This window comes from Diuraphis noxia, unplaced genomic scaffold (assembly GCF_037042655.1).
Source record: "Diuraphis noxia isolate RWA-SAM2 unplaced genomic scaffold, SU_Dnox_SAM2 contig0005, whole genome shotgun sequence".
NCBI lineage: Eukaryota > Metazoa > Arthropoda > Insecta > Hemiptera > Aphididae > Diuraphis > Diuraphis noxia.
Genome location: NW_028301715.1, coordinates 32,467,833 through 32,485,832, shown reverse-complemented (window position 1 = coordinate 32,485,832; position 18,000 = coordinate 32,467,833). Strand labels below are relative to the sequence as shown.

The 18,000-nt window shown below is 27.9% G+C and overlaps 1 protein-coding gene across 1 annotated transcript; it reads left to right on the top strand.

Annotated features, from left to right (window-relative positions):
• The first annotated feature begins 82 nt into the window (after nt 1-82).
• kermit (PDZ domain-containing protein GIPC-like protein kermit) lies at nt 83-17,569 on the top strand. Its single transcript, XM_015519625.2, has 7 exons — nt 83-636; nt 16,071-16,167; nt 16,363-16,496; nt 16,701-16,839; nt 16,928-17,034; nt 17,119-17,197; nt 17,297-17,569. The coding sequence occupies exons 1-7, from the start codon at nt 421-423 to the stop codon at nt 17,455-17,457; spliced, it is 933 nt and encodes a 310-aa protein (XP_015375111.1). The 5' UTR covers nt 83-420; the 3' UTR covers nt 17,458-17,569.
• The last annotated feature ends 431 nt before the right edge of the window (nt 17,570-18,000 follow it).

The window sequence follows — 18,000 nt, the reverse complement described above, 5'->3', positions numbered from 1 at the left end:
AGCGATCGCACGACGGACAGCCGACTAAAATAATAATAATAAACCTAGCAGGCGCTAGTCAGTAGTCACAGTCGCGCGGCAGACCGTCTGTATGGCGTACGCGTGTCCGCAGTCACTAAAATACACCGCCGCCGTCGTAATAATAAAATATCGTTTGAACAAATTATCAATATTCGAGTCGTAAATATGATATACGGTCAACCATAACACTTCGACTTCGTGTTCGATACGAAATTCATCGTTATTATGACTTGACGCGAACGTATAAAAAGTGCCGATTCGCGTAAGATCGTATTTATTTCTGTGTAGTTTCGACGTGCGCGTGCCGTTGCAACCGCGCCTCTATATTATAGTGTTACATTATCATAATATTCAGGTAAACTGTATATAAGTATAATAATTTATTATATACATCGTAATATGCCTTTATTCAACCGGAAAAACGTGCAAAAAATCAAGGACGACCCGGCCGCGGCACAGCACAAGCACAACGAACACGACGATCGAGTGAAACAAAACTTGGTGTTCCACTGCCAACAGGCCCAAGGAAGTCCGACAGGACTGGTGTCGAACTTCTCTAACGTCCGCGAACTGTACCAGAGAGTTGCCGACTGCTATGACTTCCCGTCGGACGAAGTAAGCCCAATACAGCCCTTACAATAACCCTCCCGCCAAGAAATACCCGTTTTAATTTTAATTGTTGGTTGCGGATACTGCATTGTTATTGTTTTGATTTTGTTGTATCATTTGCGAACATTGCGCGTATTCAGCATCTATATATATATATATACATAACTATTTGGCTTTACACGTACGTGTAGGTACATGTAAATTTTTTTTTTAAAATTGGCGTCTATGAGTTTCCGGACCGGAAGACAGCTATATGCGCTATACATCCAGCGCCGCGGTGGAGAGAACAAATACCGTTCCGGTTAAAGGGACACCGAAATCATTGGCCATAACGCCTAATCCCCCAGCCACGCACTAAAACTGTAGGTATATACCACAAACAATATACAGCGAACGCGATTTTCGCCAATTGGAAAACGCTGGGAGATTTGAGAATTTAAAACAGCTTTTCGTCACACTTTTATCACTTTTATGCGTCATCAACAACTCGATTTAATATACTTACACTATTGACTGACTCACGTCTTCACTTATACATTTTCACAGCAGAGCAGCAGACTAGTCTTCATAATTTTGTTTCAAATCAGCTGTTACGGTGTATTATGTGAAAAATGTGTATAAGCATGTCGTCTCTCTAGTCTAATATAATTTATAATCATTCATAAGTATCGTAAAAATAGGTATTCTGCAAACACTAGAAATTATTAATTATGTGATGTGAGAGTAACGCGTATTTTATTATTTTTAATTTTTCCGAAAGACTGCATTTTTATGTTTTATACCTACTTGAATAGTTTTAGAAAATAAACAACACGTTTTACATGAAGTTTGTGTTATATACAATTTCGAAAACTTGTATGCACCTATTGCACCTATTATGATATCGTACGATTCGTACGGCATTGCACTTGCGGAGCTTCGAGTAACGATTTCAATTTAATACATTTTTATACTAGTTATTAAACAATAATCGACATTAAAGAAAATTGAGTTGTCTCATTTTGCACAGACCCCTTCAGTTATGAACTGTAGTTAATCGTTATTATTATTATTATTTTATTTTAACATTTTTAACTATTGTTTAGGTTACATCGAAACTAGGTATTTAATTCGTTTCTAAACAAGTATAATTAATAATAATTTTACTTGTCTAGAAATCGAGCTCTAAAATAATTAACAATGATAGGTTATAGTAATATATTCCAAAAGTTGTGTGACTGCGTACCTTATTTGTAAAAGTCAATATAAATCTTCACTTTTTTTTCTGCAGCTATACCTACCTGTAACTTTTTTTTTGCTTTGCTGTTTGATCTCTTCGCTATTAACATTCTCTCCATGCAATGATGTTACTGTCAAACAAGATAAGGTGTTGTTGAAACTTGAATTCTAGGTCGAGTTTGTAGATATATTCAAAGCGTAGAAAGTTGTAAAAAATTGTATTCTTGTTGAATTTATTTTGATTTATGCAGTATTTATCGCTGTATAAATATAATTGTTTAAAGATTACGTAATATGGTAACACATTAAACAAAGCTTGTGATTGTATTTAGGCAAACATTTTAAGAAGTACAATATTTTATTGACTGTAACTAGAATTAATTTATTATATAGGTATATTAAATAATAATATAGTACTTATCTTAAAATACATTTAATATTTATCGAACTTTAGATTATTTGTTTTAATTTTAGAAACAGAAAGATGTGCATTCCATAATAACAAATGATTAAGTAATGAAACATATTGGTTTTTAAGGATATTAAACAAAACATAAATTATATTTCAATGTACTTAATTTATTACTGAATAAAGAGCATAGATTTATGATTGTATTGTATTGATGTACACAACATACGAATTTTGGCAGTTGTATTAAAACGAGACTGAACAACTGTTATGAATTATTTTGTTTACTTTGAATTACTTAGATAAATCAAACGTCAATATTTTAAGTAACAAATTTATCAGTTATATGTGTTATAATATGATTTTTTCGCTTATTCTTTACAATATTAATTTTATCCCGAGTGTATTTATTACAGATAGGGTTTTAAGTGAATTTTACATAGGTACGACATATGGCACATACAGCATTTATAGTCATTAGTATTATAGATAATGTACACTGTATCACATTATATTATTTATACAGTGCCGCAACTTGGTACATATTGGTGGGTGTGCGACCAACTAAAAGGGCCCATGTACAGAGGCACAACAATATGGTGAGGGGGGGGGGCTTTGCCCCCCCCCCCGAATACGATTCAGACCCCTCACAAAAATATTTCTTATTTATTTAGAAATAAGCCGCTTATAGGTTATTTTAAATTAATAGTTTTGTTAGGTAGGCCCCCCCAGAAATTTAATCCTAGTTGAGACCATCTTCATGCACCAATAAGTCATTACAATATATTGCTTGTTGTTTTTAGCTATATACATTATGTTATGTGGTTAATATAATATTCACTGCTATACTGCTTACAGATAGGTAGAGCTTTGAACACATATAAGTGTAAAGTGAGGACCATAGATAAGTATAGGACTGAGGAGCAGTGATAGCGGCACTTAAAAACATTTATTTTCTTTCTTTTCCCAATTTAAATGTTTATTGCATTTAAATTGGGAATCAGCCGTCACAACATAGCAAAATTAAGAAATTCGAGAATCATTATTTTGTTATAACTTTGGTTAGGACTTTGTTTTATTATCATAATAAATAATAATTTTCATTATTCTAATGTATTCATTAGTTTCTATTTTTTGATAAAATAATAAGATAGTAAGAACCACTTTGTGAAACACCTTAGTAATAAAATATATTAAACACTATCTTCATGAAAACACATAATATATAATTTATAAAATAATAAATAATAAAAAAATAACAATAAAATTGATTTTATTAAATATGGGTAATTTTTAATACTATGTTTACTTTAAAAAGTTTTTTTTCTTGCTTTTTGATTTGCAAAAGTATCAATTATGTAATCAATATTCAATTCATCTGTTCTTGCTTTTTCAATGTTTAAAATACTTATATTTGTGAGCCGTTCCTGAGAAATTGAATTTCTTAAATAATTTTTAATCAACTTAAGTTTTGAAAAAGAGCGTTCTGCCGATGCAACAGTTACAGGTAGAGACAAAAAAATTATGCAGGCAGTAAGTATTTCACTAAAAAGTGATGAAATATCAATTTCTATAATATATAAAGACAATTCTTTTATTGTTTTCATTTCAGTTTTTCCTAGAAAATCTCTTAATTGAAAAAATTAAAGAAAAATATGTTTTGTACAGTCGTTGCCAGATATATTGAGCAGGCGGCGGCGGTACTTTTCGGTGTATCCCAAACTAGTCGCGGTGTGTTTTGACCGCGCGGCGCACCACAATTGCGTACCCCTGGGCCCTGGGTCTTTCGTTATCGCGCCGCCGCCGCCGATGCCTGCTCAATTTATCCGGCAACGACTGTTACCATTATTTTTCTGTACATGTATAAATTGTTCTTGGAAATGTCACTACCTATATAATACACCTAAATAAGACGTCTTGTATGGCGTGTCTTGGCGATGCGGGTTGCGATAACTGTTAAACATACTCATTACTCATAAGTTAATAATATTTTATAATTTTTAAATGACAAATAAATATTTTAAAAGAAAAAAAGTTCCAAATAGTTCGGCCACGGGCCCGGGGCCCATTGTAATGATTTACAGGGGGCCCGGGGGTTCTTTGCACCCCTAGCACCCCCGGTTGTTGCGGCACTGTATTTATATAATCTATAAACATACTGATACCTAGTACGTATAATAAATATGGGCTTAAAATTAAACATCAACATAAATTGGTAATAAATTGTGTTTATAGGTACTGTAACAATGCATTAATAATTCGAGTTTGGACTTAAAAATAATATAAATAACTGATGGAACTATAAAAATATATTAGATTTTATATCTAGATATACGTATAGGTATCAATAATATCTATGCATATACGTACCTAACGAATTATTGCATGATAAATGATTTATGTTACCTAACCTTGATAAGTCTTGCTATAAGGTACGGCCTCAAATGCGTAAATAACCATAGATAAAAATAAAACAATTTTTAAGTGACAAAACATTATTGTATAAAAACAGCATTAAAAATGTTCGTTAGACGTTGACCGATACGACTTAATTATTGCTGGGTTATATAAAATAAATCCACGAAATTACACTCCGCGTAATTAATAAATATTAATTGTTGCCTGTAGGATGGCGCTTACCTAATATTATACAATTGATATTTTGATTAACATATCCTATTTTTTTATGACTTCCAATAAAAGTTATTTTTCTAAATCTATGTATATTGTATATAGATTTAATTTATTATGAGTAATTATGACTTAATACTTTAACACAATATTTTAACAATTATTTTTATAAGCTTTCAATATTTTATCTTTCTAATAATTTAATTATTTTACGTCAATCATTATGAATTAATATAATTAATAATAATAACTAGGATAAAATCTAATAATCTATTTTTTTTTTTTTTAATTGTTTATACGTACAATTTTTGCAAATTTAATAAGTTAGTAACATTTACGAATTTAAAATACATAATAAGCAAATGAACAGTAGTTAATAAAAACAAACAATTATAATGGTCTATAATAAGATTAAGATTTACCGATTGATGGTAATCGGTAAGATTAAATAGTCACGGGACTATACCTACAAGATGTAACAGGTTTATTTGACTAATGATGATGGTATTCATCACGTGGTCGTGTTAAATAATGATAAAATATATGCATTTATTATTGATTACCTACCTTACCTTTCAATGATAACAAAACACTGATTGGTAGGACCTGGATTTAAATGACTTATAAATATCAAAAAAATAACCTTTCAAAATATGCATTTTTGACCTTTAAACTATGAAAAATGCTCTAAAAATATCAAAAAATGTTTTATTAAATAAATTCAAATTATTATTAAAATTGAGTAAAAAATGAAATTATATTTTTATTACACTGTAAAAACAAAAAATTAAATAATTAATTTATACATATAATAAAATCAGCTAATTGGATAAGTTAGAAATCGTTTAAAATGAAGAGAATTTATATAACGTAGTACTATATTACTACGTAGTACTTATATTTCAATGAGGTAAATTTTTTTTTAGTTTAAAATCCGAGCCCTACTGATTAGCAAGAAATAAATTTGAATTTTAACAAACTTTGAAAATTGTTTAAAAATCAGTAATGTAAACAAATTAAAAGTTATAAACGCCAAACCTGTTTTTAAATAATTATTTATAAAATACTTATCTTGAATTATATAAGAAAAACATTTAATACAAAAATTATTTAATTTTAGATGAAAAAAATAAAATAAAATATAAAAATTATAACGCATCAGAGCGCTAGAAGTCATAATAATAATAATAAAAAAAATACTTCAAAACATTGAATAGAAAAAAAGTTAAGGCATTAGTCACATATATACCGGTTACACGCTGTTTATTCTTTCTTTTTTTTTTCATCATCGATCATACTAATACCATTTACTATCTATACTCAATGCTAATACACAATGTTTTATCGAAGGGGCTTGGTATAAGTACCTAAGTAAAGTTTATGATATTTAGTATGTTGTATTCCACTCAAAAATGTCTTTATCCTTATTAAACAGTAAATTATTATTTAAAGTTTAACTAAAACATCACTGACACCGGGTGACACTGTGTCACTGACACACCACATACATATAGGTAATCCTTATACATTAGTCCGATGTATGTATTTTATAAGATGCAAAATGAAAATATAACTTTTAGTTTCATTAATTAAAATCAAAATTGCGAAATAAAGTATTAAAGTATTTAAAAATAAATAATAATGATAATAAGTTAATGTTAATAGTTTCAAAAGTAAGTAGGTAGCTACCTACATTTAATAAACTTAATTACCGAATAAACCGTTACAGGAATGACCTTTATATTTTAAACTAAAAATAAAAAACCATTTGCTACATTATATACTCGTAAATATAAATCCAATTTAAAACGATATTATATACAATATACATATTTTATAATTTTAAGGGTCACGCCATAGTAAAAATAAAAATACAACTTTTATCATAAAATAAATTAAAATTTTAATATTACTATATAATAATACTGCAGTTAAATGACAGTTTATTTATGAAAATCGCTATAATAAAATAAAATAATAAGACACTGATAGCTAGGTATAAAATATAAGTATTAAAATTTGTTTAAATATGTGTACACGATCTACTAATAATAAATTTATTGCGCTTTGATTTACTATGTACACATACATATGATTTATCAAAATTAAAAAAATTAAGATTTGTCATCTCGAGACGCTAAACACGAAAATGCTAACAATACCTAAATAAAACAAAATGTCAATATAAAACGGTTTGAATTCGAGAATTCGACATTAGTAAGTTAAGAAACAAGACTATAAATGCATCTTTCACATGCATAATATTTCATAGGTTTAAAGTTTTGAATAATATTGATTATATTATTTCACTAAGTTGAAGATTTTTCTAAATATGGGTGCAGGTAAATTATTTTGACAGAGCCACATTTAACGAGGGGCAAAGGGTGGCAATTTTTATGGCGTTAGAGCGGGCGTCAATTTTTTGAGGATCAACACAAAATAAAAAAGACGGGTAAGTCGTGGATGTCGCTCTGCTGTAGATTACAAGTGGGTTACTGTAATGGATGGAATTAAATTTGAATCCAATGATATTATATCATTGTATACGAGAAACGATTCTGAGCGAAGACGGTTTATCTGTCTAGAATATATTATAGATTATTAAAAAGTTTCAAATCTAAGATTTAAAAAGAAAAACTTTTATAAATTTCTAATTCAAAATAATTTGCGAATTTTCGTGATTTTCGTGATTTTTACACATGTTGTCAAAATTCAAACTTTCAATGCTTGTAAAAATTGTGCTAATATATTTCTTTTATTTTTCACCTGCTATTGTAAAAATATGTTAGGAGCCTTGTATTAAATTTTCAAGCATTTCTGCCTAACAAATTAATTTTTATCGATATTAATTTTTAAAAAACTAATAATGATCGAAAATTTCAAATATCTATGAATAGTTCAACTTAAATCGAAAATTTTTCAAAATTGCACGGTGGATAGAATATACTTATATAAACATTCGGTGAAAATTTCATGTATTCTATGGTCATTCGTTTTAAAGTTACATCAAAAACCAAAATCGATTTTGTCGAAAAATAAGTGTGCGTAAAATTTCCCGTTTTTCCCATAATTTTTAGTTTGTTTTTCTCGATTATTTAGAAAAATATTAAGAATTTTTCACTTTTGACCCTCAAAAGTACCAACTAGATTCACTTTCTGATCGAACGAGGTACTGAAGTCAAAAATCGAAGCACTTTTACTGCCCAAAAAAAACACACATCATGGTAAAATCAATACATTCATCCCTTCCCTCAGAATCTAAAATATTTAATTATAAATACAATTTTCTTAAGAATGGCATATTTTAATTTGCTCCGGCGTGGCAATATAGCTTAATGCGGCACTGCAGTAGTCTAGGTTCTGTCTTTAAATGAGTCTCGTATCTTGATTTATGACTATTTAAAAATATATTAAATAGGTTCATAAGCGAAAATATAAAATATAATTTAAAGATTAAGTAACAACTTTTTTTATACATTTTTATAAAATTCATGACCCAAATCATCTTGGATCATTGGACATTTTTAGGGAGGTGCTAGGTGCATTAGTAACTTTGAGTTAGCCTATATTCTGCGAAGTTTAAATTTTATTTAGATTATATTTATTTTTTAAATACTTCAAAATTAAAGCCCTTAAGTAACAACTACGTTATTGAAAGTACATGTAAGTACCTAAAATTTTGGTATCTACCTGTATTTAGCTATTATTGTACGAGTAAAGACAAATGACTGCAAAGATAACTAATAACGTTAGTTATTAACGATGTTGTGTATTATATTTTCTATTCTTATCATATTTAATCAAGAAAAAAGAATTTATTGCACAATCTTTATAGTTACCTATAATAATATGCATAAGTTTAGGAGGTGCTCTTTGTTAACAAACATTTTATTTGAGTTAAACATAATAATAAAATTCAGTGAAGAAATAATATTTCAAACAGTAGTCTTTAAAATAAAATGATTAATGTAGTTAAAATCGTCTTGTCTACAATATTATAACTATATGTAAAGCTAAACGTGAAACGTCTATGTCTTATAAACTATTATAATCTAAACAAAAATGTAATTAGGTACAATTATTGAACTGTAAAAGTGATAAAATTATTTTATTTTAAACTTAGGTATTTGCAGGAATATTTTTATATTTATAATCGGTTATAAACTACATTAAAGGCTGTAATATATTGAATATTCAAATTTAATGAGCTTATAAATGAGAAAATATATATTTTTATAAACTTACTTCTATAGCGTAATTATTATGCCCTAAAAAGTGCGTTAATTTAATTTGTAATTAAAATTGCTTTGTATTTTAATTTTTAACTTTCTCTAAGATATTTGCCTATAATTTATTTATATTATTTTATCATGCATAGTTTAATGAATATTAACATGTTTCATCATTATTATTAAATAATAATTATTAGAAAAACTTTTTTTGAATATCAAGTTCAAATGTAAATAAAACACTTCAAATATTTCAAAGCAATCGCAAAAACAAAATGTACTGTTATTTTTTTTAAGCAACCAAATTAGAGTTCATATTACTTGGCCCTTAATTTATAAAATAAGATGTTACTATAGATTACAGAATGTGGGTTGTACGGTTTACACTATCGTATTCTCAGTAGATTTTTGATATTTATTTCTGGTAAATAGTTTAAATTAATTTTTTAAACTATTCCTTACAATATTGTTGGGATTCATGCATCGACATTTTCACATTTTTAGAATATAAAATAAAAATTGTGGTGAACGTGCAAAAAAATCATAATTACGCTATTTGCACCTAAAATTATAAAACACAATATAATTTCTTAAAAAATAATAAATGCAGTACCCAGCTTCTTATAAGAACCAAGGTTAGGTTAGGTTAGGAACCTAATTGAGTGTTATTTCTAACTTCAATTGACAGCTTAGAAAATATATATTATTGTTAATGGTTGACGAATTATAAATTTGAAGCTCGTTAAATGTATTGCAGCGTGGTATGTATGGAATGCTTCTCAAAAGGATTTAATTGATGTAGTAATGTAAACTTAACTTCTCATCAGCCGGGGACACTCCGTACTTATATATTAGACGTATTATACGATGCATGTTTGATGACGTTTGCGATCAATAAAACGCTGCGATCAACCAATATATCGAACTAAATAAACAATATTTTAAAGGATGCTAGATTGGTAGATAGTAGGCTCCGCATGAGAATTGGATACATTATTATTATGCAATCAGCTTAATACATTAATTAATAATGATATTAACTAGAATTAAGTATATAACACATCAGCAAAAATGATTCAAGTACAAAGTACCTAATAAGTAATACGTATTTAAAAAAAACTAATAAACATTAATTTTACTCTTACATTAAGGATAATTTATATATAATATTATACATCGGATCTATTACGATTACTGGCCAATGTCCTATTACCGTGGCTATCGTAACCGGCTCAGACACTAATCTGAGAACATGATAAATTGTAATTTAACATTAAAATATTATTATATCATTAAACCACGCTTGTAATTATATCTATTATAGCTGTTCTTCATTTGGTCATTTCGAAACTTAATGCTTGGGATACTATGAAATTATTATTATTATTTTGAAGTTTAATTAAAAGACGAGTACCTACTATCATTATATATTTTTTTTGATAGTTGTTTCTATTCTAGAAATATATCTACGAAACTATGTAGGTATATAAAATTAGTTAGTTAATTAAATTAGTTAGAAATGATCACAAATGTGTTATACTATCAAGTTTCAAGTTTATAAGAGTTTCAAATAGACGGCGTGATACATTTTAATATTTATATATTTAGTGTCTATTGTGCTCTGTATATAAGTATTAAGTATTATACTCATATATTATAAATATTATAACGGTGTACGAATGTTTTCATTTAAAAAAAATAAGTTTTGTTCAATAAAAAAGATAATCCTTCAAAAAAAAAAGTAATAATAATTTAGTTCAGAGAGTATACATAAGTAAGCAATATATCTGTATTCTATACACATCTATCTATATAGGACATTCGGACATTAGCTAACCATAAATAACGACTGAGATTAAAAATAAATTTGTATAATGATTTCGTGTTTTGAATTCAGCTACACAATGTTGTAGACCATGGTGCACGGTTAGTGATTTTTAGAATCTGGCAGATCATTATCAACATGTGCCGAATACTTTTGTAGGTACTGGTTAGGTTAGGAGTTTAGGACTAGTAATAGTTAATTACAACGTAAATGAATTTTTATCTCGAAAATAATTCGACGTTATACGATATAACAGGACGGATCAGAGGATGCCAATTGTCAATGGAGATCAAAGTGTGTTCTTATTTAGCGCCTCTAAACATTGTAAAATAATATATTGTGACCTAATTATTGTTAGTACATACTATTATAAATAATGATGTAGTTAGTATCTGCACACTATATACAGCAAACAATGATTCTGTGGAAAAAAAACAATTAATAAAATGAAACAATATTAATACTTAAAAATAATATTTAGATGCATTTATAAACATTGTGCCCTTTTAAAGTTTTAACAGTAAACACTGATCATAATTTTGAAAAATATTAGGTTTTTGAAAATATCTCTTATATAATTCGTAAATAAAACTTACTTTTTTACTTTACCAAATGTCAATAAAAATACGTATTAAGAGAACGCCACACCCGCATATGTTTTTTCCGTCTTATATACATACGACATAGACTATAAACGCGTTTACGCAGTCTGAGTAGGACTTCTCAATTTTGGTTTTAGAGTAAAAATATTTATTTGAAAATTGAATTGTGGTAATATTTCCGAGGGCAAGGTGGTTGTTTTTCAAAAAAATATTTAAGTTTTTAAAAGTTAAAGGTCATTTAAAAATGTTGATATTTTCATTATTTCTAAAATATATAATGAACGATATATTGGGAATCAGGAAAAACGTATCGTCTTGCCCTATATGGATTATAAGAGTATATATAAAAACAGATTATATTATACAATAATAACATCATTAACTATGGTTGTACAATAATGTGTTATAGGTACCTATATAATCGTAAAATTCAAATTCAAAAAACAATTGTTACTTTCACATTATTCTATATGACTTCAATCAATTTCGAAAAAACCCAAGCACAAGCCTTGAATTTTTTTGGGAGGGAGGTGGATTGACATACCTACCTATATATTCCTGCCCAGGTAGAAACATTGAATTTATTAAAATATTTTTAATATTAATTAAGAGCATGGTCTGATAATGAACGTGACTTACTAATTATAACAGGTAAAGGTGCTAATGATGAACTTGGTAGAACAAAATAATCACGCAATAACAATTATGAATTATCGCGGACATTAGTTCCAAGCCTATTCATGTTTGTATACAAGATACAATATATATAATGTAATATTCACCACCCGCACATACACACTACACGTATTACATTGTATGCATAATAATACAACTTAGAAGACTCATACATAAATACCTACTTACTGCGGATTAGAACTAATTGTGCACCTTAAAAGTGTCTTGAAAATTAACATATAAAAAAAAAATCACAAGTATATCGAGTACCTACCTATTAATTAATAATTAGGCATAGTAACTACTCGTTACCTGTATTATAAATAAAATTTACTTTAATTCAAGATGATTTTTTTTTTCATGGCGTAATAGCTATAATAATATTATACATACTGCGTGTTACTGTGTGATATAGCCGTACAGTACACGTCATCTTCGACAAAGCAAGGAAATCTCAACGATATAATCAGCTGTGTAGTGTATGCCTGTATGGCATGCTTTCGTAGAATAAAATTGCCATCTGTGATAAAAAAAAAAAAAACACAAGGAACATACATTGCATTACATTCATATACCGGATTAAATTAGATATCGTAAATAAAATTATACAATCCGCTTATATGCTGCCGTCACCAGAGCCTATGCCTACCTACAGCTATTTTACGTGAAGACGTTTTCTTTTCCTTTTCCTTTTTTAACACGCCAGACGTCACCATAATAACACTTGCGTAATATAAGCAATTAATTTGTTAAATAAAAATCACCAACATTATTATTATTCTTTCGCAAATTTATGACGTAAAAACGCGGTTTCTAAGTTTCTTCAAACCTTTAAAAATAATTTAAGCGTTTATTAATTTTCAAATATTCTAAACATTTAAGTTCTTAACGGCTAATGCGCTTGTATATTTTAGTGTATAGATACCAAATTTAGGGCAGAGGAATTGTAGCTTTAAAAAATCATAAAATATGCACTTAAATATACAAAATATGCATTTTAAAATAAATATTTTTGAACAAAAAATAATATATATATAGTTACCTATTATATTAAGTATTGAATTATTTGGGTTAATTTTATGAGTTTTCAGATACTTCTCATAACTTTATTCCAATAACTTAACAATAAATCTAATCGGCAAGTATCGAGATGTGTTTTTAGGAAAAATACGCGTCTAGGTAAAGTCAACAACCATATTAATATTATGATCAAAATTTGAAATAATTTTAAATTCAACGATATTTTGAAGAAAATATTGATAAAATGATAAATTATTTAAAAATAAAATTGGAAGAAATATGCCCTAAAAACTCAAAAAAAAACTCAAAATATGCATTTATATGCAAAATAAAATTTCAAAACTAGCTTTGTGAAATCATGAAACGTATATACTATACTATTTTTGTAACTGTGCAAAAAAAAATATGCAAATGCTTCAAGTCCTCTGCACTATGCCTACCAATAAATCATGGATAAGTATAAACGCTATAAATTATATGCTTATTTATATTACTTATTAACACACTTTTTGACCAAATTTTTTATTATTATTTATTACATACCTATATAAGTAATATCATAATATGAAAAACAAAGCTGTCTATGTAAAATACATTGATGCTGTAGGTATATACCTCTACATAGAGTACAGACACCGGGCTCTAGGACTCTCTCATAGTTAGGTATAATATAAAATACCAAATAATTACTTATCATCAGTTACGCTCTATAAAATATATTTTTTTTTAATTTAAAAAGCTGAAGAGCATGGATACAGGACAATCAATTGATTTCAAGGTTATGGCAAAAATTAATTGAATGCTAATTTAAAAACAAACAGTAACAAATCGTTGAAAATATCTTCGAATTTCTTCATCAGATTTGATAAAAAAGTTCAATAATGAACAATTTCAATTATTGTATCATCAATTATACCTAAATGTATATATTTATATCTATTTATCATAACTAATAAGTCATGGTGACTTCATAAGCCAAACTTATTAGGCAGTTAGACTTAAGATTACCCATGTAATAATCCAATCGTTCACAAAAAGTTTTTAAATTATTAATCTTCTCCAAGAATAATATTATATAAGTTTTTACTTATTTCTTCCTCATTAAAATAGAATATACAAATTAAAATTACCTACATTAAATTTGTTTAGAGCGTTTCGAGGTGAATATTATTTTATATTTCGGGCAATAAGTACGACTATCGTATTTATAGTAATACATAATATACCTGTAGTAAGATTATCGATTAGTATGTTTATTGTTCAGTGTATTTTACTAGTTTTCCTCCTTGAATCAATGTAATTTTTTACTATTAATGAATAAATATGAACGACGTACCTGAGTAAAACAATAATGACATCAAATAGCACAGTACACCTACTAAAGTCTGTATAAGTAACACAATTCACAAGTGTTGGGCAAATATTATATACATATAACATAATATGTGTCATTGTTATATAAGTATTGATTAGAGGTGCAATTTCTTGTAGAAAAATAAATTATAACATAAACCGGATATCGAGATGTACCATAGCATTAAATGATGAAAACACATATCGAGTGCTGCAGGTTATGGAGACGACAAACTGCACTGGGTAGCGAGTATAATAATAAATAATAATATGTTAATTATATTGGTCCGGTCACTAAAATGTATATGACATCGCGTGATTTTTAATTTTTTACCATTTCCTGGTTCCCTGGTGATAGTTTTTTATGTAGTATATTATACATAGTCATGATTTTTTATGAATAGATATTCGTACAGCGACTTTATAATAATTATTAAATTAATATATTTTACAGTTTCAATCTGGTCCATTAGTTTTTCGTATCTTAATCCGACCGCTTATTATTACTATACATTAAATATATATATATAATTGCACATTATAAAAAGTATACCCAATTTATAATAATAAACTGCACAGCGTAATCATTATTTCGGAGGCCGTAATAGAGTTGCGGTCGATCATTATTCATTACGTATAGAACACAGTTAAATTTTCGTGGTGTTTAGACATCGATAATTATTATTATTATGAGATGTAACCAATGGAACAATATACAATTGCTAATACTGTATATTTTCTTTGGAACTGTTCCATCGACGAGTAATTCATCATTATTGCGGTGTAATGAAACACTTTTAATTATCTGTATCCGTCGCAAATGACACGAAACTGAAAGCATAACGCACGTCATATTTTCATAAAGTTATACACCAGCTGACTATCAAAGTATTGAATGGCAAAATAAAACGATTACATAAAATACAAAACTGTAAGATATAAATAGTCAATGTAATCATTGCCAAGCATTATTAAGTATATATTTTATATGTTACAATAAAATGTATTCATACAATAACGCAGTTGATAGATTTAGTAGGTATTTTATATATAATATAACATTCGACAGGTATATTTAAGGACGACAAATAGTTATAAATTCACTTAGATTTTAACATAGATTTGTTTTTGGGATATGTACAACTTTTTTCTAACTGATTTTCTTAACGCTTTTTTGTTTATTGTCATAAAAAGAAAATTAAAAACTAAAAAGCAATTAAATTCTAACAAAAGGCAGTATGTTACTATACATATTGTCCATTGTACTATACTCCAAAAATATAATATTACATATCTATAATTTCCTGCATAGGAAAAATAAATAGTAGCATGCTAATTATTATAATACCTATATATTTATATGAACAAAATATTAAATTTTTTTCAAAACATTTACCTATTATTTAACTATGCATTGTATAAATTGTAGTCGTATCTATAATACAATATGCTTAACTATATTTAAACTTCTGTTATAGATTCTGTTTTGCACTTTGAATACTCACAAAATGGACATGACTAAACTTCTGGGCAGCCAAATCGGTCTGGACGACTTTATTTTCGTACATCGTAAAGGTAATTTAAAAATCGACAATTTTACTGGATAGAATATGAGAGGCGTTACACATTAAATATAATCACACATTGTTATTATTCATAAATCAATAAAACGATAGTTAATTTAATAATATTATGTACGTATTTATCTATACCTATTACCCATATTACATATATATTAGCCTATATTATTATTATGTTTGATATCATAAGGACGGCCAAAAGAAATCGAAATCGCCAAGACAAGCGAGGCACTTGGCCTGACAATCACAGATAATGGATCTGGATACTGTTTCATAAAACGCATTAAAGAGAATAGCATCATTGATAACATTTCGTACATAAGCGTGAGTTTTTTTTAAAATATTTTAAATAATGAAACTGTACCTTTTTTAATCATACATTTCGTGACGTATTCTTTTCATATACTTTTCGATATATGTATTATTACTTATACCACTAAGGCACTAAATGCAGTCTAAGAAGGGTTAATAAATGATTTAATAGTTATGAATATACCAATATAAAATAATTTATTCCCTATTTTACAGGTAGGTGATCATATTGAAAAAATAGACAATGAATCAATGGTTGGCAGAAGACACTACGAAGTTGCCAAAATGCTAAAAGATATTCCAAAAGGATCTGTATTCACGTTACGGCTAATAGAGCCAATCAAAGCAGGATTTTGTATGTACTTTTTGAGAATTACATCTAAAAATAGTTTATCAAAATTAAATTATTTATTTATCACGTATTTGTTTTTTTACTCGGTCAGCGAATATCGAGCCAAGAGGTTCCAAACGTGGGAAAAATCCTTCGTATGGGAATGGTAAAGAGACGTTACGGTTCAAAGCCAACGGGGCCGCTGAAATTCAAAAAGAGGTAATACCTACAATATTTCGCATAATGTATCTATAATTAGACCAAAACTAGATCAATCATAAAAAAATTATGCAATTTTTGTAGACTGATGAGTCACAAAAAGGCATTGATAAAATCAATCAACTGCTGGAAAACTTATTGGGAATTAGTGACTTCGAACTTGGTAAGTTTCAATTGTATATAATATAACATATTTGTATTAAACAAACATATCCTTATTCCCTAACCAACTTATCGTTCTTTGTTCTGTTATCGTCTATAGCTACACAGATTTGGGAGAAAGGAGAAGATAAGCTGAACAGCATGGACTTTGCGGAAGCAATCGACAACTCTGATTTAGACGAATTAGGATTCACGGACGATTTCATCATTGAACTCTGGGGTGTCATAACAGATGCTAGGGCAGGACGCTTGAGAAATTAAGTACCTACACAAAAATAAGCATCAAATCGCCTTCTACTGTGTTTAATTTTATTTTGTATATTTATACTGTCATATAGTCGAATAAAAATGTATTTATAAATGATTTCAACAATTATTGAATATTATATTTATATGTACCTGCTTTTTCTTGAAACTCAAATTCAATGCCCACACTGAAATAATTGTAAAATAATATTTGGTTTAATGTAAACAGTTATACTATAGGTACCATTAAGGCTTGTAAAATTCTTTCATATAAAGTTTGCAGAGTTTTAATTTTGAATCTAATGTCGAGTAAGATACGTACAACCACAGCGTTACATCTATATAAGTACACACTATCACATTACAATTTTTCGTTCACACTAATTCGTATTGTACAAACCATAACGTGACCAAATCAGTCGCGAAGTGAGTGTAGGTATTAACTATAAAGCTGTTATGTTATTAATACGATTTGATTATAATACTTAGTACAATAAATGGCTAGGTAATGCGTTTTAATAAAACTGTTTTTATAAATATTTAATTGTTTATTTCAAT